At 38.2% G+C, this 25,591-nt stretch overlaps 2 protein-coding genes across 3 annotated transcripts; one reads left to right on the top strand and one right to left on the bottom strand.

Moving 5' to 3' along the window:
• The first annotated feature begins 1,343 nt into the window (after positions 1-1,343).
• NADK2 (NAD kinase 2, mitochondrial) lies at positions 1,344-17,884 on the top strand. Of its 2 annotated transcripts, none has more exons than XM_009700049.1 (11): positions 1,344-1,426; positions 1,767-1,855; positions 3,898-3,979; positions 5,330-5,413; positions 7,895-8,031; positions 9,067-9,145; positions 11,862-11,957; positions 14,145-14,200; positions 14,284-14,337; positions 14,797-14,920; positions 17,624-17,884. In XM_009700049.1, the coding sequence occupies exons 3-11, from the start codon at positions 3,909-3,911 to the stop codon at positions 17,760-17,762; spliced, it is 840 nt and encodes a 279-aa protein (XP_009698351.1). In that variant the 5' UTR covers positions 1,344-1,426; positions 1,767-1,855; positions 3,898-3,908; the 3' UTR covers positions 17,763-17,884. The 2 variants fall into 2 exon arrangements, with proteins under 2 accessions (XP_009698351.1, XP_009698343.1); XM_009700041.1 differs by having other exon boundaries at positions 9,067-9,149; positions 11,791-11,957.
• Positions 17,885-22,786: 4,902 nt separating this feature from the next.
• Positions 22,787-25,098, bottom strand: LOC104161568 (S-phase kinase-associated protein 2-like). Its single transcript, XM_009700059.1, has 3 exons — positions 24,995-25,098; positions 24,177-24,284; positions 22,787-22,982 (listed from the first exon to the last, which is right to left on the bottom strand). Exons 1-3 carry the CDS (start codon positions 25,096-25,098, stop codon positions 22,787-22,789), a joined length of 408 nt encoding a protein of 135 aa, XP_009698361.1.
• Between the last annotated feature and the right edge of the window lie 493 nt (positions 25,099-25,591).

Here is a 25,591-nt window from a genome sequence, read left to right as displayed (position 1 = left end):
CCCCTCCCCTTCGCTGTGGAGTTCTGTGGTGTGGGAGTCTCTATGGAAATGGGATTAGATGTGGCTGTCTGGCACCACTTTCTCTTGGAAGACTGTGCAACTTTGAGTAAAGGCACTTGAATAAATTGCTGGAAGTGCCTGTTCAAAGCTTCTGGCACAGATTAATTTCTCTTCACAAACTCTAGGAGAAGTTCTGTTTCTGTGCTGGTAGATTGGTTTTAACTGGTCAGGGGAAAGGAAGCAATGACGGTGTAACTGTAGAATAGTTCGGGCTAGAAGGAGCCGCAGGAGGAGGTCTAGTCTATCCTGCTGCTCAAAGCAGGATCACTTTCGTTATGAATGTATTTATAAAGTTTTGCTTAACATCCTTTTCACCCTTTCTTCGACTTGCTTAATCTCCATGCAAACACATATTTGGCAGTACCAGCCCCAGATGAGCACAGCAAGTGAGGTGAAGAATGAATCCATACGGATGGTGACTGAATTACTCACTCAGAAACCTGTTGCAGAACCCCTAATTTTCAGCCAGCAGTCTCATCTGCTTGCTCATAAGAGTCTGTCTATATGAACTGCAATATATTTGCATGGTCTAAAGAATGTCTCAAGATTAAGTATTTAAATTCTCCGGCTTCCAAGAAGAATGAGGCTAGAATGCAACTACTAGATATTGTTTATCTGTTTACTGATGTGAATTGGTTTGAAAAATCTGGTCTATAATCCAGGGCACAGTGTCAAAGGTAGTAGGTAGAGTGTCCTTAAGCTTTTTTTGACACAGGGGAAATGTCACCTTTGCCTGCACTTGGCAATCTTCCGTTTTAGCTCAAATACAATTTGAAGGTTAATGCTCTAGGTATTTCAAAGATTCCTGTTTTCTTAATTGTCATTCCTGTTGCTTTTTCTGTTGTCCTCTTTCTCTATAGCACAATGGTTATAATTCTTAAGGCAATGAGCTAACTGTTTGGGTGCTTTTAGCACATGACAGGAGTATAGTTATTGTAACTATTTTGTGTAGATTTACCTAAACTACTTAGCAGATTCAGGGAAAGCAAAGTGTCTGAAGTGGCACAGAAGTCAGTGTAGCATACTTGTTTGCATGTTTGTGTAGAGCCCTTAAAAGGTCTGTGATTCTTGATTGCTGTGGCCATGTAAGTCATTTAATGAACTAGTGAATGTAAGCTGAATGGTATGTGTATAGAGATGTAATTAATGGAATGCTTGTAAAAGCACGTGTCTCTACTGAGAAAAAAATACATGTTTTTTTATAGCTTCTATTTGTATTACTCAAGAGCACTTACTGTAAGTGATTAACTTCTACAAAATCAATTTATGTCTTACAGCTTGCCTTGAAGGGATCTAACTATGCTGGTCTGCTGGAGCGGCACCGCATTCATACAAAAAACGTGGAGCATGTTGTAGACAGTTTACGGTAAGAATGTATGGATGTCGAGAATTTCAGAGACAGTGCAAATACCTGTGGATTGTCTAAAACAATGAAAGGAAGCTTTGTGTTACAAACTCTAATAAAATAGGAATACTGAAAACAGGATGATGCAAATGAACAGTCATTCCTAAACAACATTAATGTGAAGTAGCTTAGTTCAGTTAACTAGCAGACTGCGTTATTATCTTGAAAACAAACGAAAAAGATGTAAAGGATTTGTGTGATCGTCAAATGCTTATATGCCAAATACCTCTGCAATTAGTCCTTAATTACATGTGACAAGGAACAATATAGGACATATTCAGGCTTTTTCTGCACTTTATAGGAACGAGAGGATAGAAGTTCGTCTTGTTAAACGTCGAGAATATAATGAAGAGACAGTTCGGTGGGCAGATGCTGTTATATCAGCAGGAGGTACGACTTTATGGAAGGGAAATATTTGTTTCACTATGTTTTCATAGATACATTTTTCAAAAGAATATTGCAGTGTGTGAAGCATCTGGAGGTAGGCACGTTTCGAAAACATTGCTTATCTAATTGTCAGAAAATATGACAAAATGCAATGGTTGTGACCATCCTCTCTACCTCTAGTATCTAAAATTGTAGCACTAAGAAGTGAATCCCAGTGTGTGGCCACTTTGGAAATGTTTAATTGTCTTGTGTAAAACACTATAAACAGTGGAATTTACTGTAGTTTTCAACTAAAGAGGATAAAATGCTTGCTGTCATATGATTATACATAGCCCTAAACCCTACTCTTTGGTTTTTGGTATGTGAGGTGGTGACTAACATACTACCTTTTCCTCCCCTAGCTCAAGCTTGCTTTCTTGCTTTCACAATTGCAGTGACTGGAGTATCTAGTTGGAAGGTACAGGTAAAAGTATGCAACTTCTGAGCAGTCTGTGCCACTGATTAGAGCTTTTTAAATGAACCAACAGAGCAACTAACCTGATTCTTTCTTTTTAACATTGGATTGCAGCAATTCATCAGTGTTATTTTTGTGATTTGCTGCAAATACTGCAGTGTGTTGCTGGACTTTGACATAATGTTCAGTCATTTGCTGTGTACAGTTCTGGGCTCCCCAGTTCAAGAAAGACAAGGAACTACTGGAGAGAGTCCAGCGGAGGGCAATGAAGATGATGAGGGGACTGGAGCATCTCCCTTATGAGGAAAGGCTGAGAGAGCTGGGTCTGTTCAGTCTGGAGAAGAGAAGACTGAGAGGGGATCTCATCAATGCTTATAAATACCCTAAGGGCAGGTGTCAAGAGGATGAGGCTAGACTCTTTTCAGTGCCGTCCAGCGACAGGTGAAGGGGCAATGGGCATAAACTGAAACTCAGGAAGTTCCATCTGAACATGAGGAAGAACATCTATACTTTGAGGGTGACAGAGCACTGGAACAGGCTGCCCAGAGAGGCTGTGCAGTCTGCTTCTCTGGAGACATTCAAAACCCACCTGGATGCGATCGTGTGCAACCTGCTGTAGGTGAACCTCCTTTGGAGGGGAGTTGGACCAGATGATCTCCAGAGGTCCCTTCCAACCCCGATCATTCTGTGATTCGGTGATCTGTGGCAGTTAGACTTGACGACTGCTCTACCTTTCTCTCCTCCCCACTGGTCCACTTTGCCCTTTGCTACTGGTTACGATGCGGAATGGGTAGAAAGGGATATGTGTACATTCCTGAAACATCCTAATATACTCCTGTAGATGTCAAAGAACTCCTCTAAGCTGGAGATTAAAGTGCCAGTTTGGCTGTAGCAACATTTGTTATGGTTATGAGGCAAGCAGCTGGGAAGTGATACATCATCTGAGGTTTTCAGAGCTTATACCTTGGTGCAAAGACTGATGCAGGCTATAGTTGTCCTTCTGTTTAACAGACAGGAAAGAATATCAGTATCTGAAGAAACCAATGACACTGAAAGATTTCTACTTTGAAGGTGTTATCTAAGATTTCTTTTCCTAGCATGCCTGTTTGGGGCCAAATAAGACATTTAAATTGTGCCTTCTAAGAGAGCAACAGAAATAGAAGTAAAGTTGTTGTTTTCATGTGATTCACAGTAAAATTTGGCATCGTTTCCTGTCTCCCGTGGCTTTGATTAGCAATACTTTCTAAATTTATTTTCTTAAAGAATTTCTCTTACCAGCTGATAAACATACAGAAATTTCCATAAATCTCTTTTCAAATTTGCTTCTGCCAAATTCAGTTCCCTGGGCATGTGTAGCTGTCAGGTAAGCTGTAATTTTTCCAGTCACATTTGCCATCTTGAATTCGGTTGTCACTACTCTACTTTGAAAGGTGTTAGTAGTTTTGTGGTCCCAGTTTATTTTTATGCAACTTAACTGATCAGTTGTTGATACAAAAGCGCATAGTGGTAATGCCACAGTACATGTGAGACTATTTTGTTCAGGATATTAGAATATGAAGTGAAACTAACTTTTGTTTCGCTTTTTCTGTAGGTGATGGTACAATGTTGTTGGCAGCCAGTAAGGTCTTTGATAAATTTAAACCAGTTATTGGAGTAAATACTGATCCTGAAAGGTAAAAACACATTTGGGAAAGTAATGCTTTATTTAATATCAGGCACAATATGCATCTGTTTTCATGATGCAGGAAGCATTCCTGTAGCATTTGGCAGTGTAAATGTCTGTTTTAGTGGATTGTAAGTATCAACTGAACCTGTTTCGTTGGAAGAGTTTCCACAATGAGTTATCCTGTCTCATCTGAGAGGACATTAAGTAGTACTGGATAAGCATGACTCTGTTAAACACCACTGCTGTTTTCGCATTCGGGTGGTAACAGCACTGGCAGCTAGTTAACTTGTATTACTAACCAGAAGTTTGAGGCTAGAGATGGCAGTATAGAACAGAGACAGGGAAAAGGGACTCAACAGAAGCAGCTAAGTGTGGTGCCTTAACACACAGAAACTTTGTTTATTTATGAAGAACACGAATCCTATTGGAAATCCAATAGTGGCTCAGATGAAGAAGTTTGTTCTGGTTTCTTCATGTAAACCATGTAATATCTCAGAGAATGCAGTCTCTTCATCCAGTTAATGGCATTTAGTTGTCCTGTTGTAAACTCCACGCAAGTTGCATCCACCTAGCCATAAGATTGATTTGGGCAGGTGCATGCAGTGTATTAGTACTGACTGGTTGGTATAACCTTCAAATGGATGGCATGTAAAACTCAGAATTCACCAAGGCTCTACCTGCTGAGATTTCCAGATTCAGGTTTCTGTTTTCAATATTACCAGTTAATTTAGTCTTAGTAGCTAAGAAAGTGGTGACCGAAAGTTTTAATTCCTTCCATACCTTACTTCTCTTCCAAAACTTTTCAAATGCTGTGAATAGATATTCTACAGTATCAAGCCTGAATAGCAGGGTTCAAATAACAAGTGCCTTCAAGTTATCAAATATCACTCAGGAAAGGGGAGCAGTGTTTAGTGTTCTGGCTTTGACAGGAGATTCTTTTGATCTTAGGCAAACCTGTTGCTTACCTGTCTCTTATCACTAACTTGTGTGTAAATGGAGGAAATTCTCTTTCTAACTTGCAAGGTTTATTAAGCTTGAATTCCTTGCCTAGAACTATGGTGACAGGAGCTATATTAGTACCTACATATTCCTGCAGGATTACTAGATGGACAGCCAGTTTCTAGGGGAAATGTGAGAGAAACGTCCTACGTCTCACACACATACACCCCAGGAGCTGAAAGCGTTGTATTGTTGCTGATGTGCTATTATGTAAGAATAGTATAGGTTCATAAAGGTCCAAGTGTAGCTTTGTTTTATGTAACAGAAAGACATGCTTGTTTTGTTTTGTTTCGTTTTTTAAAGGTACCAAATCTTAATAGTTGTACTGTCATTTTCATTGTCCTTTTTTTGCTACCAGATCAGAGGGTCACTTATGCTTGCCTGTGAGATATACGCACTCGTTTCCTGAAGCACTACAGAAGCTTTATCGTGGTGAGTTCAGGTAGGATTCACTGATCTCTGGTTTTCCAAAACATATTATGATTGGAAAATACTTAATGATGTGCAATCCCTAAGGAGCAGACGATGCTTAGTAAATTCATAATGCCTCAAATTGTGAATTCTGTGTAGATATTTACCATGTTGAAAAATGCGTTTGTGGTCAAGAGTGAGATTGGAATACAAAGGATAAAATTAACTGCCAATTCCATCAAAAAGACTTTTGTTATGACCTTCAGTAATTACTTTTCTTTTCTGACTTAGCAAATTCATAAATGAGGAACTGCATTCTTGTAAAAGGTGTATTGGTTTACCTATTTTAAAACTCAAAACCGTATGTAGTAACAGTGATGGGCCATACTAATAGAAGCTAATGAAGCCTATACAGTTAGGAAGTGGTCATTGTGTTGCATCTGGAGTTTTGGTGATTAAGGTAGACTGGCTTAAATTTTATTAACAAATTAGTCTGAGGCAAAGCTTTTCTTTATGCTAAAATAGCTTGATATTTTCAATACTACATATTCTTAAAATAGAAGACTCTCACTTGAATTAAGAAGGAAGCAAGCTGAACTTTAAATTACAGACTAGGGAGGATTTTTTAAATAACTATTTAAAAAAAGACATTGTTCTGTGGTGTGTTAACATTCCAGAATAGACATAAGTCATTCATGTGAAAATGTATCTATTCCAATTTGAGTTTTGTTTATACTTCTAGCATATTTAGTTTGTAGCTTGAAGTGTAACTGTATTTGTGCGGTAGAAAAGTTCTGAAATGAGGTGAATGGTGAATAAAGTCATCACAATTGATTATAAATAACTGAAGGGGTTTCAATAGGTATTGTTGCTAAACGAAAAGGTACTTTCAACTCACATATTCTGAGACTTAGAAACAGAAGCTTTTAATTCTCCATCATGCTAAGTTGCTTAGGTAAAGCTGGTAGTGCTAATGCAGGTTAACCTCCCTTGATAATCTAGGCACTTCTAATGTTTTGTTCGATGCCATGTAGTATTTTTGTTGCTGATATTCCTGTCGTTGCTTATGGTGGAGCTGAAACCTCACCAGGGTGAAACAGAAAGGATCTCCCTGGTTTTTTTTCCAGAATAATAGGAACTGATACTGCTAAGCAAGGACGTGAGCGGGTGTTTCAGTTGGCAGTTCTCAGATTTATTTGGCCCTAAGGTAACTTTAAAATAGGTGGTAACTGGATCAGCCTGTCTGGAAGAGCTTCTGATGGCTCAGAGTTGCATAAAGACGGCGGCACGCCAGGGACTGGAAAAGGGGGATTGTCTTCTCTCCTTACCCTTGAGGTGTCAGTCAGTGCAACAATCTGTGTAAGCACTTACCATGTAGTCCCATGGAACAACCAAAATTATTCGTTTACAAACGACAAACTGTATCAGACTACCCATGTTTCTCTTTTTGATGGTCAGTGGTGCAACAGGATTTTAGAATAGGGGTATAATAGGGGTACAGTCCCATTTTGTAATTCAGTAGGAGTTTTGACATGTTCTAGCATGAGTATTGTAAGGAGGCTAGCATAATGATATTCACTGCATGCTGTTTGCCTGACTATCTAAAACCACACTTGGAATTTAAGGACAGGTAGGTAGTTATACTAAAGATGTGTTGAATGTGTCTCTGCAAGGATGACAATGAGGAAAAACTAGTAATGTAGTCATATAAAGTGTAAGTCTTCCTTGCTGTAATTTCAGGAAACATGTAAGCTGGTTACTTTCATCTGGATATGAACAGTATGAACTGAGAAAAGATGTGCTCGTAACACTCCCTTGTGATTTGCTTTCTTAATCAAAACTACTATTACTATTTTGTTGTCTATAATCTCTAAATTGTAAGAGGAAAAAGGAATTGATACCTCCTCTAGGAAAAAATTAAAAATCTGAATGTTGTAACAGCTTAAGGAAGAATGCCTTCTATATCTGTCTCTTTCGTCATTTGAATTCCTCTTAAGCATCCTAAAGTTCCTAGGCTAGGAGAGGTTCTTAAAACGGGAGCATACTTGTGGCCTGTAGGTACAAAGGGGTGGATAGAGCTGCTTTTCTGGACATCTACAAATACAAACAAAAGATGGTAAAAATACAGCATGTATTGCTGTATAAATACCAGAGAGGTAGTTGTTCTCAAAATCATTGCATCAGTCATGAATTCATGAGTTAGGATCACATGCCTAAAAAGATGAGTTGTTATCTATAATGTTTGTAGACTACTTTTGGCCAGTGTCCTCTTATTTTACACATACAAAAACCATTTGGTAACAAATTAGTATGTGTAAAGTATTTACATTTTAGTATGATTAACTTTCTAAATTTAGAAATTATAGTGGAAGCAGTAAAACTTGGAATGTGACTGAATATATTTAAACTCTCAATCTTAAGATGCTCTGCTTTGAGAGTGAAGACTCTGATCTTGTCTAATTCTGTAATGAATATTTCAGCTAATGATACAAACTTCTTTCTCCTTTCTAAGGTGGCAGTGGCGGCAAAGAATCCGACTGTATCTTGAAGGAACTGGCATTAACCCAACCCCTGTAGATTTACATGAACAGCAGCTAAGCCAAGAGCAACACAGCAGGGCTCACATAAATGAAAGATTCCAGGATCAAAGTAGGTTAAAATCTAACAAGAATATAATGGCTTTGCTATGATAACTTGGAATAGGAGACGAAGATTTGTAAGAGTTGAAGTATTTGAAGTCTGGTTGCTTTATTTGGGAGGCAGGGAGAGACAGCTCTCATTAGCTGAAGAGCCAGAGTAAGGTTTTTTAGAAGGGAGTGTTTTTTGTTTCTATATGTTTATTCTGGACTGTACACTTAGAAGCAGTTTTCAGTATTAACAATTAATTTAGAGATATTTTTAAATTGTATTATCTGCTGGCAAAATACCTGAGCTTTTTTAAAATGCCATTTCTTAGGGTTGCTATAGACACTTGGGGTTACCACATGAACATTTTACCATGCGTTTAGCTGCTGCACACTACAAGTGTGTGGGTGTGAGTGCGCACGTGTGCTCTTAACTTGTGCTAAATTTGAGGTAGGTTACTTCAGAATTGAAGGAGCTGGTCACAGACTGCCAGCAAGCAAGTGAGAAATTAGAAGTGAGAATCTCTCCCTGGGTCATCAGACACCATCAACTGTTTTCTTTTTGATGGATTGAAGATGCATGGTTCTGTCCTTAACCTGTGTCTAGCACTGCATTTCCTCACTGAGAAGTCCTTAGTCAACATGAACAATTTGTTAATTCCCCTTAATTACCCTGTAGTATAAAGTCTAATTCTTTGAACTTTATCAGAAATGTCTGTTAAGTCACTGTCAGTGAATTTAACTAGGCTGGAAGAGTGACTGACTGACAGAAGGGAAGACTTCAATCTGTGTGGTTGTCCATGAGTTTTCAGGGAAAGCAATGTCTGAACATGTGTCATTGCCTTATTGACCTTGGTTCAAATATTTGTAGTCTCCACTGAAGGACAGTGATGGGCTACAGACTAAATCAGTGAAAAATTAAGTCCTTGAAGAAAATGGAGCACTGGGTGTAGAGAACAAACCCAGGCAGCAGAGTGTGTCCTCCACTGAGTTGTAAATTGGTTTTGAAAATTTGGGCTTTAGAGCCATGATTCAAAACTGTTACATTCAATTTCTGCAGGATCTGACATTTCTGGTCCGCATCTTTTACCAGTGAGAGCACTCAATGAAGTCTTCATTGGGGAATCTCTTTCATCCAGGTATGTTTAATTGTTTGTTGTTGCAGCAAGGCACAATTGACTTATTTTCTTTTTATGACATTGCAATGGACAATCAGTGATGGGATGTCTTTGCTGTCAAATTTCAGTTCTAGTCCATGAATATGTAACACTGATTGTATTGTTGCTGATTACAAAGTGTATTTTCAGAGATGTAAGTGCAGTGATGTTTATTTCTTGTTTTCCACCATCCTGTCTGGCCATTCTTTCATCTTTCATTATTCCTGGCTGTTTTCTTTCCTCTTCATTGTTTTACTCCTTTCCTGGTTAGTTCTTATGTAACCAAATGCCTTCAGTTACTATCTTAACAGTGGATTGAAGATTTAAATATCTGTCCTTAAACTGGCTCTTCTCCTGCATCTCTTTTAAGTATCTTTTCATAAGCTTTTAGCATGACCAAGCAGAAGTAACTTTTAGTGTGACCAAGTACTCCTTTCCCTGCCTCTCTGTCATTAGAGGGAAAGGTATCAGCCTGCCTTTGGCAGAAACTTTGTTATTGTGGGAAAACACTTACTTCCTTGTTTTAAGAAATGAGTTTGTATCAAATCTTGATACAGTATTATCCAGGATACTTTTGACTGTCCCTTCTGTCCTGAAGATCAATGTATTTCTGCCAGCCAAATAACAAGAAGGATGTGGGGAATGTGATTGGGGCTGCGGGAAAGGAGTTAAAACATCACCCTTGATCAGGATTTTGTCAGACTTTTGCTTGTATTTTATATCCCTTTTCCCTTTAGTCTGTATATTTATTTTTTTTTTTAACTTTAGAGTGTAACATCTTCTTGTGTTTGTACAGTGCCTGGGACACTGTGATTGCTGCTGGAAACAGTATAAATGTTCCATGAGTGCTTTGTGTTCCATCTGGACTGCAGCCTCAGACTGGCAGAAGGAATTAGTCTCAAAGAGATACAAATTTTGCTCTCTGTTAAATCAAACCTAATTTTATCAAGATTCTAAAGTTTCTTTAACATAAAATGATAGAGGAACACAAAGCTGCTTTCCAACACTTTGTAACAGCCCTCTACTTCTGACCGTCACAAATAACATTGTGCCCTTTGGTTCCAATATATTTGAGAAGCACTGAGGAACACAATGCCTGTAGGAACAAATCTCTAGTAATAAATGTTGTGTTAATAGGACCTTACACTTGCAGACTTAAATAATGTCACACTGATGAATCTTCTGTAAGGTTCAAATACAGGAGTCTGCTGTATATTAAGACAAAAATGACTCTAGGTGCTTCTTCCAGTGTCTTATTCTGCATGTCAGTTAAGAAAGCAAGGAAATTGAAGGAAAAAAAAAAACCCTTTCATACCCAGCTTGCAAAAATTATCTTAAACTGAATCAAGCTGTGCACCTGTGTTCTTAATTTGCTTCCAGTTCTTTCATCTTCCCATCTTCTCAAGAGTGAGTACACAAAATGCCTTTAGTTACTAAGAGTCTAAACTGTTTGACACCAGATATTCAAGAGGCGTATTCCTAGTTGATCCAGACTGAACCATTTATCACATAAGACAACTCAGTAAGCTCATTTCACTGGGAAAAGTGAAAGTCAGTCATGCTGAACACAGTGAATGTGGTGTTTTTCTAAGAGGGTATCTATTAATCTGAAGACTATGTCATACTGTTTGAATTAGGCACTATGAACATAGAATCAGAGAATGGTTTGGTTTGAAGACACCTTAAAGACCATCCAGTTCCAACGCCCCTGCCATGGGCAGGGACAGCTTGCACCGGAGCAGGTTGCTCAAAGCCCCATCCAGCCTGGCCTTGAACACTTCCAGGGATGGGGCATCCACAGCTTCTCTGGGCAACCTCTTCCAGTGCCTCACCACCCTCACGGTGAAGAATTTCTTCGTAATAGCTAATCTAAATCTTCCCTCTTCCAGTTTAAAGCCATTGCCCCTTGTCCTATCAGTACATGCCCTTGTAAAAAGTCCCTCCCCAGCTCAGAGCTTGAGTTCATAGATATACCCCTGGATGTTCTGAAGCTTGCAGAGAGAGACTGTCTGATCTCTCTAGGCCTAACATTAGGAATTCCCTGATACATGAATAATACCATGCAGAATAATGATTGGGCCCCAAGACTTACTACATTTGAGTTTTAGGAAGAATTTGCCCCGGAGAGAAACATAAGCCTGCTGACTGTTGTAAAACTAAAACTGTTCGTGAAGAATCACAGTGGATTTTTAATTGGTGAAGTGATCAAGAATTCATCTTGAAATCACACTATTACTTACTGATGTTGGAGTGCCTTACATCTTAGCGTTCCCTGACATAATTTTGTCAGACCCAGTCACAGCATAAACATAGTTTCTCAGTAGCTCAGCAATTATTCAAGTAAGGTAATGTATTTGTAGTTTCATTTGTAAGTCCAGCAAACCCTGCTTGTATAGGAAGCTATTCTCAGATGAACCACAGAGTTCTTTATACATAATTTAATACGAAAAGTGGCTGCAGAAAAACTGCCTAAAAGTTCATGCTGCACATTACTCTTGTCCATTATAAAAAGTGCTGTAAAACAGTGAATCAAAAGTGGCTGCCAAATTGGAAATTCTTTGGAAAGCCTGTGAAATTGTCATCCAGATTTGAAACTAGCCCCTGTAAATTTTTATGTGCCTGATAAGGCTATGTGTTCTGTCTTATTCAGGGAGAACTTTAAGTCCTGCAAACCCAGTTTTAAATTCTCGCTTCATAGGGCCTCCTATTATGAGATATCAGTTGATGATGGTCCTTGGGAAAAACAGAAGAGTTCAGGGCTTAATGTGTGTACTGGAACAGGATCAAAAGCATGGTAAGTACATGTTGCTGCTTTGATACATCACTTCAGATAAGCTAGATGGACCTATTTTGCTTAAGCATTTTGTCTATACTGAGACTCTCTTGGGCTATGGGTAAGTCAGTACATGTTAGTTACGTGCAAATACTCTGACTGTCAGTATGATTCAAAGCTGTCTCAGGTGTATGAGAAGAGCAGAGCATCCCACTCATGTTGGTATGGAGAGAAGACTTGAAAGGGTGAGGTGCTGAGGCATTGAGACAGAAGTTTACCTTACGTGTAATTTTGGTGAAAGCGATTGCATGCTGCACGTGGAGATGAATGGTTGCAGTGAGATTCTGCTCTGACTTGCAGAGCGTATTGGGGGGATCTGTGAACCACTCTTGTTCGCTAAAAATAAAATGCTTAGATGAAGTAGCTCAGAAAACTTATAAAAATCTAAGCTCTAAGGAGAAAGGGAAAACATGTGCTTGGAAACAATGTTAAGTATTCTCTGGCACATCTATGGTCCATTCTCCTTCCAAGCCTCCTGCCTCTTTCAAACTTAATTGAAAGTGCGCAGTCTCTTTGCCAAAATATTCCCCTTAAACAAAGACGGGCATATCTAAGCAGAGCTGTACTAGCTTAATCAAAGGGGTAAATTATCTTAATTTCAGTTTAAACAAGCTGCAGTACTATATATAAGTCTAATCAATTTAGTCTTGAGATGTGAGTGATCTGTACAGTGAGAGCCTCTTTCGTTTGGAAATCTGGCTGTGCTTATAGTTTAAAGCTGTACAACAGGCCCTGGATTTATGTGGTGGGCTAAGAAGAACTAAAACTGAAGCTGTTAATGAAATTCAAAATTGAATATTCATGCTGTAACCATGGTTACTGGGTTTTACTCTTCATTGTAATTCAGAATTTTGTATTCAGTCAGCGTAACTTAGTTCTGGAGGCTGCCAAGGATGAAATTGGCAGACTGCTAGGGGAACTTTCCTAGTGTTCAGTACCTTGGAAATGCAGAGTGTTGGTTCGAAGCTGTTCTTATGCATTTCATTTGCTTATACATGCTGTACTGAGCAATTCCAGAACCAAGGACCAGACACCAGGACTGCCCATCTTCATTGCTGTAATTAGTGTGTACTGCTGGACTTCTCTAAACTGAGGCCAAGCCTCAGTGGAGTGATCTTCTTTAGCCCGTGGTTTAGGGGCTCTCCTGGGGTTTCAGATCTCCTCGGACTGAGAGGCATTTAAATGTCTCAGTGCTTCCTTCAGCTGCCAAAACTTGCATAAAAGGATATCTAGTTGAGAGAGAGAACAGTTTCAAAATGTGCATCTGTTTCTTGCTAGCATCTGCTCAAGCTTGCAGGTGGGCAGTAGTGTAAGAGAAAGAGCCTTGGACAACCACCCTCAGCAGCTCTGTGGTCAGTTAGATGTATAGTGGATGTCTGTTGCAGTCTGAGGTGTTTTATTGCCATGACAGAAATGCTGGACTGAGGATTTAAGCTATATTGAGACCTGGACAACTGAGATGTTCGCAGTACTGCTGCATGGAGGCTCTGATTAGTACCTAATCCCTTTTGAGCTTGGGCACAGGAAGGAGCCTTACTGGAGTTTACACTTGGTTCACACTGAGGCTTTATGCTGACTTGTTGTGCATTCAAATGTGGCAAATGCAAAAGTGTCTGATCTGACTGTTCCTTTTCTATATGCACTGATTTTAGTGAGATTCAGGCTGACACCTTGGGTACAGACAGAGGCATGATACTTGTAAAGAAGTGTTAGATCTCATAAATGAGAACTAACAGAAGGAAAAAATTCGCAAGAGGTGGATAGAAGGAATAAGAACACACACAGTCTTGAACTGGCATGCTTCAGTTTTTTTAATGCAGACTCAAGTCAACAGTTATTGGGGTTTTAAGGCAGGAGGATTATCGATACGGAGACTACATCCTGTGTATCATGCTCTTCTTTCTTGAAGACCTCACTTAATGGATTATTAAGGTTTACAAAGCCATAGGTAGATGTCAAACCAAGAGTTAATTTAAGGCATTTTTTTAAGAAACTGATGTCAGCTCACAAACACATTCTGTATCTTTTTTTCTTCCTGACGTTGAACATAGTTCTTCATCTGTATGCAGGATTTTTTGTTTTGTTTTTGGTTTGTTTTTCTCACAAGTTATATTGCTTAGCAAACAAGATTTCTACTTCTCTGTCTAGGTCCTATAATATTAACAAGGTAGCACATCAAGCTGTTGAAGAGATCCTTAAGATCGGTGAGTGAACAGTGTGGCATTACTGGCCAAGTTTCTATAAAGATACACCTGTCTAATTGGGGCTCTTTCTCTTGGCTCAACAGCTAAAAAGCATGGAAGTTGGAATACACCATTGAACACAGAACTAGTACAAAAAGGTTAGTGAAAAAGGCAAGATTTCTTTTAAGGTATCTTAACTTTGATCAGTTCATTTTGTTTGTACTCTTAATACTCAGCACTGTTTTCAGTATTTTAGAGCTCTTGCTATATTAGTCTTTCTTATAAACATGTAGGCACATTTGGTGAAAAATGACTTGATATGAAACCTCTTACTTAGACTTTCTTATGTATAGATCTTCAGGAGAATTTCAGTTCTAAGATTTGAGACACTTAATATTTAATCACCTGAAGAGAGCTGTTGAGTCTTCATCATGTAATAGAACTGAAAGGAATCTTCTGTAAAATTAGTGTTTTTTGGCAGGTGAAGGCTATTAAGCATCTGGTAAGTCTCAATATTCCCTCTTGGTAGGGAAGCTGCTCTTTCCTGGAGGAATGTCTGTTTCTGAGAATAACTAATTTTCTCTGGAAAAACTAATGGTTGACTTCTCTATTTACAGTAACAAATGATTACAATGAGTCCCTGCTCTACAGTCCAGAAGAACCAAAGATGTTTTTCAGTATTCGAGAACCTATTGTAAACAGAGTTTTCTCAAGTAGCCGGCAGCGTGGCTTCTCTTCAAAGTAAGTGTTGGCTGTAGCAGTCACTGAAGAGTTATTCCATTCTGTGTATATGTCAAAGTATGAGTAATCCAGGAGTTTTCCTTGAAGTATTTCAACATCCAGTTTGAGGGGCTTGAGTATTGTTCTCACAAAAACAGGAAGAAAATGTTTCCCAGTTGTGTTACCCCTTTTTAATGTTCGATCTGTGCGCAATCTTACAGAATGAAAGAATCTCACTATGCCTGGTTTTGGGTGTGCCATTTCCCTCAGTGTGAGACACAGGCATTGACAAACAGGAATGAATTGAGGAAAGGGACACTGAGCTGATTAGGGGGCCAAAACACCTGGTGTATAAAGGAGAGACTGAAACGGTGTTTTTGTTTAGCCTGGACGAGACAAGACTAAGCAGGGTGGATCCAGTTGCTGTCTTCAGCTACTGGTGGATGGTTATAGAGGAGACTGACTTAAACTGTTTTCGGAGCAGAATATGAGGCAATAGTCATGATTTTATAGGATGTAAGATTCTGATGAAGAAAGGAAAACTTTTTCACAGTGAGAATGGTCAGACAGTAGAACAGGTTGCCCAGAGATTGTGCCGTCACTGTCCATGGAGATACTCAAAATTTGACTGGGCAAGGCCCTAAGCAACTTAATTTGTCTTTGAAGTAAGGCCTGCTTTGAGTGGAAGGTTGGACTAGATGCCCTTCCAAACTAAATTACTTGGTAATTCAATAATTTTAACTTAGGGCACTTGCGCCAGGGGAGGTTTAGATACTAGGAAATATTTTCTTCACTGAAAGGGTTGTCAGGCACTGGAACAGGTTGCCCAGGGAAGTGGTGGAGTCACCATCCGTGGAGGTATTTAAAAGGTGTGTAGATGTGGTGCTTCAGGACATGGTTTAGTGGTGGACTTGGCAGTGCTAGGTTAACGTTGGACTCAATGATCTTAAAGGTCTTTTCCAACGTAAATGATTCTATGATTTTTCTGGAGCTTCCCACAATTAAATATAAACATGTGCAACGTTTAGTTATATGTTCATAATAGCTATGTTGAGAACAATACAATCTCAGTATTAATTAAATGTGAATTCAACCTTTTATATCAAAACATGTCTAAAGGAGCTTTGACTTGAAGGAGTCCCAAATTCTTCTCTTTTTGAGCCACATCAGCGTTACAACATTTTATGACCTAGTAATAAAGGACATCTCTGGCTACTGGGACTAAATATTAGGATATTAGAAGCCCACTGTATATGTGTCATGTCTTCAAATGTTTACTGCTTCTTACTCATTTTGATCTGCGAGTTCTCAAGGGTGAGTAAGTCTTAAGAGATGGTAAGACAAGAGGTTAAAATAGGAGCAAATAACTGCATTTTCATCCATGAGCTCTACAGGATTAAGTCTTGTCTTATTTAGAGTCCTCAGCATGGGATGTACTATAAAAACTATACTGGAGCTACAAATGTCTGCATACCTGTGAGGAATATCTGCCCATTTTTCCTTTTCAAATAAAATTTGCTGCCTTTTTAGCTCTTGGTACTAGACATCTCCCCATTGCTGGTCTTTATCTTTTTTTTTTGACATAGTAGCTGCCCAGAGAAATGGAAGAGTGGAACATGCCTCCATATTCTTCTGCACTGTCCAGACTTGGCTGTGTTTTAGTGATGCACAGGCCAATTGAGCTTTGACACTGTGGCTGTGCTTCCAAACTTTTCATACTTGTGAAAGATGTGTCTTCCTGAAAGTTTAAGTCACTGGATAACTGTTGATTAAATTTTGGAGATCAGAACATTGTCTAGACTGAGGCCTAAGTCAGAAACAGTCACATCCATGTGAGACTGCAGTCTTGCAGCTGCTCTGGCATAACTATTGGTTCCCATCTAGCAATACAAAAAAAGGTTTGGAGAACTCTTTACTTAATAGTGTTTTTGCTTTCTACATATGGGCAAGGATAAATTCCAATGGTTGAGCTAATTTTCCTTTTAAAGGTAAATAAAAGGAAGATGGTTAGTTACTTTATTCTGTCTTCTCTAGCTCTAAAAGACCTGCCTTAAATTTTATAAGCTTAAATGTAAATTTATTAGCTTAAAGTAGTCAGACTCTAATATTGACAGTAATATGCTGCAATACCTATTTATAATGTTGCCTGGCAAGCATTTTGACTTTCAACTCTGTGTTTGAAATTACTTTCCCTTCTCTCTGTGAATGATTCATGTAACAAAATAGACTATATCAATATCCAGATTATTTGAATCTCAAGCATTGGTAGTTGAAACTGCATGTTCCACTTAACATGAAGACCATACATTAGAACCACAAATTAATTGAAAACTTTTCTGTGAATGATTAAGTAAATCACTATTAAATGAGATCATCAGTAGCTTTCTTTAAAAAAAGAAACACCTAAACTGCAGCTTTTGCTATCAAGTCTTATATTACAGGTTGTTTTCAGATTCTTGCAGCAATAGTCTCCATTTGAACAAGTCCTTCAGTCCTCTCCAGACTCTCTGCTAAGTCTATACAAAGTACTGAATATGTTGGGGGATTCTAGTGCTTAGCACTATGCTAAATTCTTTTCTAAGTATGCTCCCATGTGATTAAGCATTTACTGACCCGTGCAAAGCAATGTCCAAGAACCAGTCTTATTGTTCAGATAAGCGGTTGTGTGAAATACTTAATTTTTTTAAGCTATTTTGTGAAAACTTATTTTTTGGGTTTTTGCAGAGTCTGTGTCCGTTCCCGTTGTTGGGATGCCTGTATGGTTGTAGATGGAGGAACATCTTTTGAGTTCAATGATGGGGCAATAGCTTCAATAATGATCGATACAGAGGATGCATTGTGCACTGTTCTGCTGGAAGAATGAAGGACCCTAGTGTCTTCTGATGAAACAATTCTGGATCCAGAGAGGGAACTCCTGGAAATAGACAGCACGTCACAATGCTGCATTATGTTGGAAGTTGGCCTTTTTGGATGCAAGAGCATTTGGAGGAAGCTTCCTTTAGGTTGGGGAAACCTTAGCTTGATATTTAAGCTCTTTTTGCATAGAAAAAAAGAGATAAAAGAGGTAAAAGAGATATATCTGAAGTCTTACCTCTAACTTCAGTGAAAATTGACATTTTAACCTGTAAGGCAAACATGAAAGAACATCTTTTTAAACACAGATAGATGGGTTCAAGTATTAAGTCAGTAGCATTAAATAGTCAGATGTACAGTTTTTTAGTAACAGTCTGGGACTGATGAAACTAAACACCTTCATACATACACTTTTGTAGAAAAGTTGACTGTCAATCTAGCAATTTGATGCAAGGATATATAGATTTTGGTAAATCCTGATGTTGACATAACAGAAATGGAAATACAAAACTTTTGTATGCTTTTCAAAAATTTTACAACTTTGTAGTTTCATACAACTTGTGACAATGTTTTTTTCCTCTTTCAGTATTTTTTCTACTTTGTAGATTTACATCAAAAATCTGGTTTAATCACATCTTGAGTGAGGTAGCTCTTACCTTTTCTCTTTGGCTAAAGAAGGACTTGAAACAGAAGGGTTTTGTTGAGCCCTTTAATAGGAATATACAAACTATAGGAGACATGTTGAATGAAGAAAGATATACTCCTTCACTGAATGGATGCGCTGGCTACTAGGTCTTCTGTCACAGTAGTGTATGTAGGTGGTTATCATTAAGAAAGATATTTGGCCTTATTAAGTTGAATGGTTTGGAATTTTAGGTTCTGAGTTTCTTTATAAATTAAAGAAGAATGAGATGGGCTGGGTACTAGGAGTTGGAGCACAAGTTTTAATACCTGTATGTATCCCAGTTTTCCAAGTATGTGTTTTTAACTTCCACAGAGTTGAAATTCCCAGTCCTATGCTGAATTCTACTGATATTTAATTGACAATAAATTAATTTTAATTTTACATGCCTCTGATCATGTGTTAGGTAAGCAAGTTGATAATAGCAAAAAAAGCTCCGATATAGAAGAGGAAGTGACTTTTTAGATAATGTTTTAGAGAAACTGTGAACTACAGTTCTGCCTTTGAAAGTCTGTACTAATAATTGCATAGAGGGGGCAGAATTTGACAAGATGAAGATTCCCGCAGCAGGAACTCTTCTGCTACATGACTTGAAAAAAAAATAATTGTGTTTTGTCCTATCTACTACAGATCTATTTCCAAAAGTGAGTTTTCTTCAAACTACTTTTGAATGAAGAGACTTCTGTAACAGATGTTCTCAGGTCTAATGGAAATGTTCTCCAGTGTGGCCAATCAGTGTATTTATTGCCAATCGCAAAATGTAAACTGATCTTTATATGCAGAGGATGTGGATAAAGGATTTTTTCCTTCTACTACTTAAGTGTTTGGATTCACTCTAAACCAGAATTTAGAGGAAAGCGATTTGACCAGGCCATTCAATTCTACAAAAATGTGATACTGATGGAACTTTTAAAATAAGCTGTCATTGTTTGTGTACATTTCACCTTTTAAATGTGCTGCAGATTGAGTTATTTACACTTACCTGCTTGAGCTACCATGATTGCAGACCAGAAGTGGGGTGGGGGCACCAGAAATCAGAGTAGCCAAGTACTTTTTCAGAACTTGGTAAGTTCAGGAACTATCAGAATAAAGCTCTTAATGTCTAAAGTAACCTGCAAAACTGGTCTAAAGGTAAAGGTGCAAAAGACCAATCTTTCTAAAGAAAGTTTGTTGCACAGAGACTAGAGTGTTTTAGTTATTCCTAATCCATCTGTAACCAATTACAGATGATTTATGTGCCTCTGTCTAGTACCCTAGTCAATATGCTGTCAAGTTTAAAAAAAAACAAACCCACCCCACCATCAATGCCATTAACACTCAATTATGACTCCCTAGGACTTTACCACTGTGTTAGATGAGAGGTTGAGGCATTGAAACTGTCCTTGAATACCCACATAGGCAAATTTATGGCAGAAACTCTGTCCCCTATTTAGAGACATTTGTGTGCCGTAATGTTTTAATGGAGACTGATTAGTCTGATCAGGGTGCATAACTCTTAAAGATGCCTGTCATTCCTTATTACAAATTGTGACTAAAAAGCAATGTTTCCAGGCTCTACAGACCCAAAGTGTGATCTCATTTAGAGCTTAGTAAGAGATTTCACAGTCAAATTCCTAACTTTCTTAGGAAAACGGAAACCTGACCTACTCAGGAGTGGCCTCTACCAGTTTTGTCTTTATTTAATTGCACTTCTGTTGAAGCATTTACTGGTGAGTGCTTGATTTAAGTAACTAGGATGATTCAGAGATCTATAATAGATAAACAGGTAAGCAGATACCTTATTTTGTTAAAGTGTAGAATACTTTTTAAAGATCCTTTGTTACAAAGGATTGCAGTACAGACAACTTACCTGGTAGATGGTATTCTGTGACAGGACTGAGTATTTGGTTTAACACTGAATTAATCTGCCTGGACTGGCCACGAACTCTGCACCTCTTCTCCCTGCTGAATCAAATCCATGGTCTTTTCATTTAATGCCAGTCCACACTGTGTTCTGCTAAACTAGACCTGTCATTCTTTGCTTTTTTAAAAAAGTGTTTATACATTATGTAATAAAAATTAAAAACTTAATAGATAGATGAAGCAGTCCTGTGTCTTATTTCAGCTTTCAAAAATGTTCATCTGCTCAGCTTCTGCTCACTGTGCAGTTTGTTTTAAATAATGGTTTCTAAGCCTCCATGCTTTAGATAAAATAGAGAGACTTACATATGTAGCAGTTCTTGGTATGGACTGCTTGGAGCTACCAAGTAACTTTTTTCAGTTAGGAAAAGGTCAGTGGTGCACCTTACCCAGAGGACGGACTTTATGTGTCTGCTACAGCTGCCACATAACCAATAGATCTGCAATAGAAATGTTTGTCCTTTTCCAACACTGAACCTGGTACTTAAAAAACAAAGTTCAGGACTATTCCTTCTAGCTAAAGCCATACTACTATCCCAATTCTGTACAGGGTTTTAAAGCAAAGTCTATTAAATGCTAAATGTGTTGGTGATAACACCCTGTCCTCTAAACCACCATTGTTTAGACACTGCTTGGACAAATTTCTGGGTTTTTTTAACCCATGACACAAAGTTGGTGGCAAGTCAGGGATAGTGTTCTCCCATCCATTAGTCATTTTGTACAATACAGCAATTCCTTAGATCTTTATTAAATGCAAGAGAAGTTGTGTGGGGTTACATTGTGCATAGGGAGAAGAAGAATTTACAATAGTGCTGTGCTGCAAAGATCTTTTTTTGTTGAAGTAACTTAAGGCATAAACCTAAGGCTGCACACTGTGAAGCAGTAGAATATCTAGCATCCTCCAACCTCCCACCACTTCTCCACTCCAGCTTTCACAAGGTATGTTCCCCGTTAACTCCTTTGTAAGGGGCACAAGCCCATTACTGAGTCAAGTATTACTTACACTCTGCTAAATTTAATAAGAACCAAAACAACTTAGAACAGATTAACAAGATAATGCTGCATTTGCTATAATACAGAAAGTCAAGTTAAATATCAAGTTTAGTACTTGCACAATCTTTCCACAGTAATTGTTCTGTACTACCATGTATTTATTGCTGAACTCTTTTCTTCAGTTACTCTGCTTTTCATACAACTTAAAAACCAACATCAGTCAGTTGTGGTTAGTGTGACAGACACAAGAAGTGAAATGATACTACAAACATAAGCTACTATAAAGGAGAAATTGATGTCTTAGTAGCAAAAGCGTCTCTTCCTTTCAGCACTCTTATGCTGCAGTCCCAAGTTTTGTTTTCGATCTGAGATCTAGAACCATTTGAGTCCTCCTGCAACGTTTTGCCAAATTATCAGTTGCCATTGAAAGATCTTATTCTTTAAAGGAAGTAATGCTTTTAGGAAGTTTTATCTGAAGTCAAGCTCACAGAAACTACATTACAGTTCTGTAATATTTAATCAGAAAACCTAGCACCACAAGATGAAACAATTGATAACCCGCATCTGCTTTCACAGATGCTTATTCTGCTGGGCTTTTCAGACTATATTTTGCTAACAAGGAAGAATACTAAAAGACAGATGTTACCTTTGTGGCCTGCTGAAGAAAAACTTCACTGCAGTGCCTTTATACTGCTTCTTAACTTGTACAGTATTAAGCGGTCTCTTAGCTGCTTTTGTGTAGACATCCCTTCCCTATTTACTGTTTTACAGGTTTGGTGAATTCAAGACTCAGTCTTCTGTCCCTCTCACAGTGGGTAGCTTCTCATATCACTGTACATCTTGTTCAATTAAGTACTTGAGTAGGTTTAGTACCATTAAAAGGCATGTAGACGTTCTTAGGGACATGGCTTAGTGGTCTTGGCCATTTTAGTTTTATGGTTGGACTCAATGATCTTAAAGGTCCTTTCCAATCTAAACAATTATTTGATTCTATGATTACTCATTTTCAGTTCTGCAAACTCAGATGAAGACAATTCCTTAAGCCTTATTAAGATACCGAGCACCTCTACAAGCTGTTTCAGGAGTTGTAGAACTCAAAGAGTTAACCAAAAGCACCTTTAGCACACCTTAGAGCAAAAGCTGCATCAGAACCTGCAACAGTTGCTAGAGGCAGACATTGTTTAATTAACAATGATTGTTTAACAGTGTGTGTTAAAAAAAGCTCCCCTGTGAAAAAGAAAGAAAATTCTCCAATTGCTCACAGATCATCATATTTCTAAAGTAAATACTGTAAAAATATTTATAAAACTACATTAAGGACTAAGACCCAGTTAGAATGCTTTTTACAGTAACAATACTATGATTAAAGATGGTCCAGCACTGCTTCTGATGGAGCTTCACTACTCACACTATGTCCATCGCATCCAGTCCATTGTACATGATCATAAGCCAGTAGGATTTCACAGTGTCAGTCTGCATTTGATGCCCCAAATCTCACGATTCTTTTTATTGCCAACAGTTGGCCTTGCGATACTTGTGAAGTGTGAACAATTGATCTTCATGTTAGGAAGCGATTCCCTGAGGAACCGTAGGGAGCTATCTGTCACTATTCCAAATACCTGAAGAGTCTTTAACGTTGGAATTTCACCAAGTTCTCTAGAAAGAGAAAAATACGAAATTAATCATGAACCTGGAAACATTTTTTTCTTTCACAGTCTGTACCCAAACTAGATAGCTGCATTTCTACTAATTTTTTAGAAGTAAAGTAACTACTAAAGCTAAATTCCCCTTCCTACTTTTTAAAAGCACGTATTTAATTGAAACTAGTTCTCTGTACTGATAATTCAGGAAACCAGCTGAGTAAATTGCTTCTTGCTATTCTCTCTCTCACAGAGTGAAAACGAACTGATTCCTCCCCTTCCATTTCCCTGGACTTAAATACTTAGAGCAAGTGGAAGGAATTGCCCCAGATGAAGTTTCAGGATGTGGCTCAGAGGACACAAGCCCCTAGGTACTATCAGTTTCCAATTTGTTATGATGTTTTAGTGAGTAGCCAGCCCTGGCTTCCTGATTTCTTCATGTTTGCCCAGTTATCATGTGAAATCTGTATCTATAAGCAAGTACTGGACAAAAATCGAAAGGCACAGACACACAAGCTATCATCATGACAGCGCACAGTCCTATAGAAAAGGTTCTTCAGATTCCCCTTTTGATAGTGCTTTTCCTCTCACAACTTTTTTCTTGTTGTTGATGATTACCTTAGGATTGACATCCTTCCTGAAAGGATTTACATGGGTAGATGCTGTACTAATAAAAGGCAGAGAAAGCCCACAAGCAAGTAACCCTAAGCTGTGTTTCAGTGGCAACCAATAACTGATACAGGTGCACACAAAAGCAAAGGAATATAAACAGGTTAGCTAGTCAGCAAGTGTTGTCAACTGTTAGCTTTTCCAAAGGACTATACCTTCCTTGCTGCGTAACTGAAAGCCTAATAGTTGACACAGATACTGGTCATTGGCAGGACTGGAACCTCCAGCCATATCTCACAGTAATGAGAGTAGTATCATGCCATTAAGGGAAGACACGATGCATGCAGTGAGCAGCAAGTTCCATGAGTACAGACTGACATCATGGAAAGATTATCTCAAAATACCTTTGGTTCCAGTCTGGATTCTGAAAGGTATATGCTCTAGCAATCAGGTTATTTTATCTCAGTTCCTTATTCCTAATTCCTCATACCAGTAAGTTTTTCAAAACAGTACTTGCAATTCTAAACCTAAAATAAAGCAAGTTTAAATTAAATTGTCCTCTGTATGAATAGCAAACCAAAGCCATTTAGAGATTACTTACACTAAGGCAGCAAGTGATATCTGATAACATCGGCTAAGACACAAATGTTGTAGGAAGATGAGTTGATGAAAATACTGGAAGCACTCAGGTTTTAACATCACACTGTCACTGTACATGAAAGCACATGAAATAGAGGTTTAAGTATAAAGCAGCAGTAAATTCAGTATTTCCAAAATCCAGGCTGAGAAATTTCATGAATATCAATTTCTTTTTCTACCATTGAAATATTTTTTTGCTCAATGAGGAAATAACCCATTTCTAGTGTGTACGTGTTGCAAGGGAGGGATGTTGATTTTCATTGAAGGGCAAGCGAAGCAGAAGCTCCTCTGCAGGCAGACATTCTGCAGCAGAACTCATGCCATGAAAAGACAATTACTTTACACATTGAGATTTCAAGATATTTTATCTGACTATGTCAAAACCAAAATACACTTTTTTTTTTAACAGTTCTTTGGCCAAGTAACAAGTTTATATCGGAGCTGAACTAAACCTTCTCTAAGATGCAACACTTATAAACTGTATGCATCTAAATGCTTCCTTCCACTCTACCTATCAACTACGATCACTTGTTAGTTATCAAATCTTGTGTGTATGTAACATTTATGATGAGGTAACCAAGAAGTCTTCAAGTTAGTTACCTGCTCCAAATTAGGTCATGCCAGATAGCAAATCTTTTGTAGGTTTAGCATGGAAAGTATTTTCTTGTTGTGCAATCCTACACAATTATGCATTACTGCTATATAATTACTGCAATGCAATAGAATTGGCAATCCCCTGAACTGTAAGGATTTAAGGACTAGCTGCATAGCTCTTCTTACCTTAGATCTAAATGGGTGAGAAAAGGACATCTTTCCACTAGTGTTTTAACATCTGAAAAGAGGTCACACACAGTCAGTCCATCTTTCAGTAACAAGATAAACATGCTTTATACAGCCTACTCACTTCCAGATGTGTTCATTTATATCTTCTCTACTAGAATCCCACAACTGAAACACAACTTTTTGTTAAAAAGATACAGACTTACAGCAGCATATAGTCTGCCTATCAAGATACCTTCCAGGGACATTCTTTAATCCTCAGCAAAACAGACACATTTATCCAAAGAAGTGTTCCTAAAAGTCAGTGGCACCAGCAACTCAGCACATGAATAATTCAAGTGATATTGCTGTAGAAATCTACTGAGATACAGTAATGGCAAGATGCCTGAAATTCTTACATATAGTGAAAAAATACCAAAAGTTTTGCACACATCCAATACCCTTTCAAAGCATCAAGTTCTTTAGGCATCTCCATTTTACCCACAGTAAATACTTTCCTCATGACAGAAACTTACAGTTTTCCTATTTAAACTGTAAAATTAAACTGTAAATTCTTGAGACCATCTTTCATTGTCTGCAAATAGCTTACAGTCACCT

Source organism: Cariama cristata, unplaced genomic scaffold (assembly GCF_000690535.1).
Source record: "Cariama cristata isolate BGI_N322 unplaced genomic scaffold, ASM69053v1 scaffold45710, whole genome shotgun sequence".
In the NCBI taxonomy this organism is placed as follows: Eukaryota; Metazoa; Chordata; class Aves; order Cariamiformes; family Cariamidae; genus Cariama; species Cariama cristata.
Note: the sequence above shows the minus strand (reverse complement) of the source record. Positions and strands in the feature narration are given on the sequence as shown.

Coding starts and splice junctions, on each gene's coding strand:
- NADK2 (XM_009700041.1), top strand. CDS start 3,909: ATGTTGTTGGCAGCCAGTAAGGTCTTTGATAAATTTAAACCAGTTATT. Junction 8,032..9,066: donor TGAAAGATTCCAGGATCAAA/GTAGGTTAAAAT, acceptor CAATTTCTGCAG/GATCTGACATTTCTGGTCCG. Junction 14,201..14,283: donor TGAAGAGATCCTTAAGATCG/GTGAGTGAACAG, acceptor TTGGCTCAACAG/CTAAAAAGCATGGAAGTTGG.
- LOC104161568 (XM_009700059.1), bottom strand. CDS start 25,098: ATGTTTATCTTGTTACTGAAAGATGGACTGACTGTGTGTGACCTCTTT. Junction 24,285..24,994: donor CTCACCCATTTAGATCTAAG/GTAAGAAGAGCT, acceptor TTTCATGTACAG/TGACAGTGTGATGTTAAAAC. Junction 22,983..24,176: donor ATATCACTTGCTGCCTTAGT/GTAAGTAATCTC, acceptor TTCTCTTTCTAG/AGAACTTGGTGAAATTCCAA.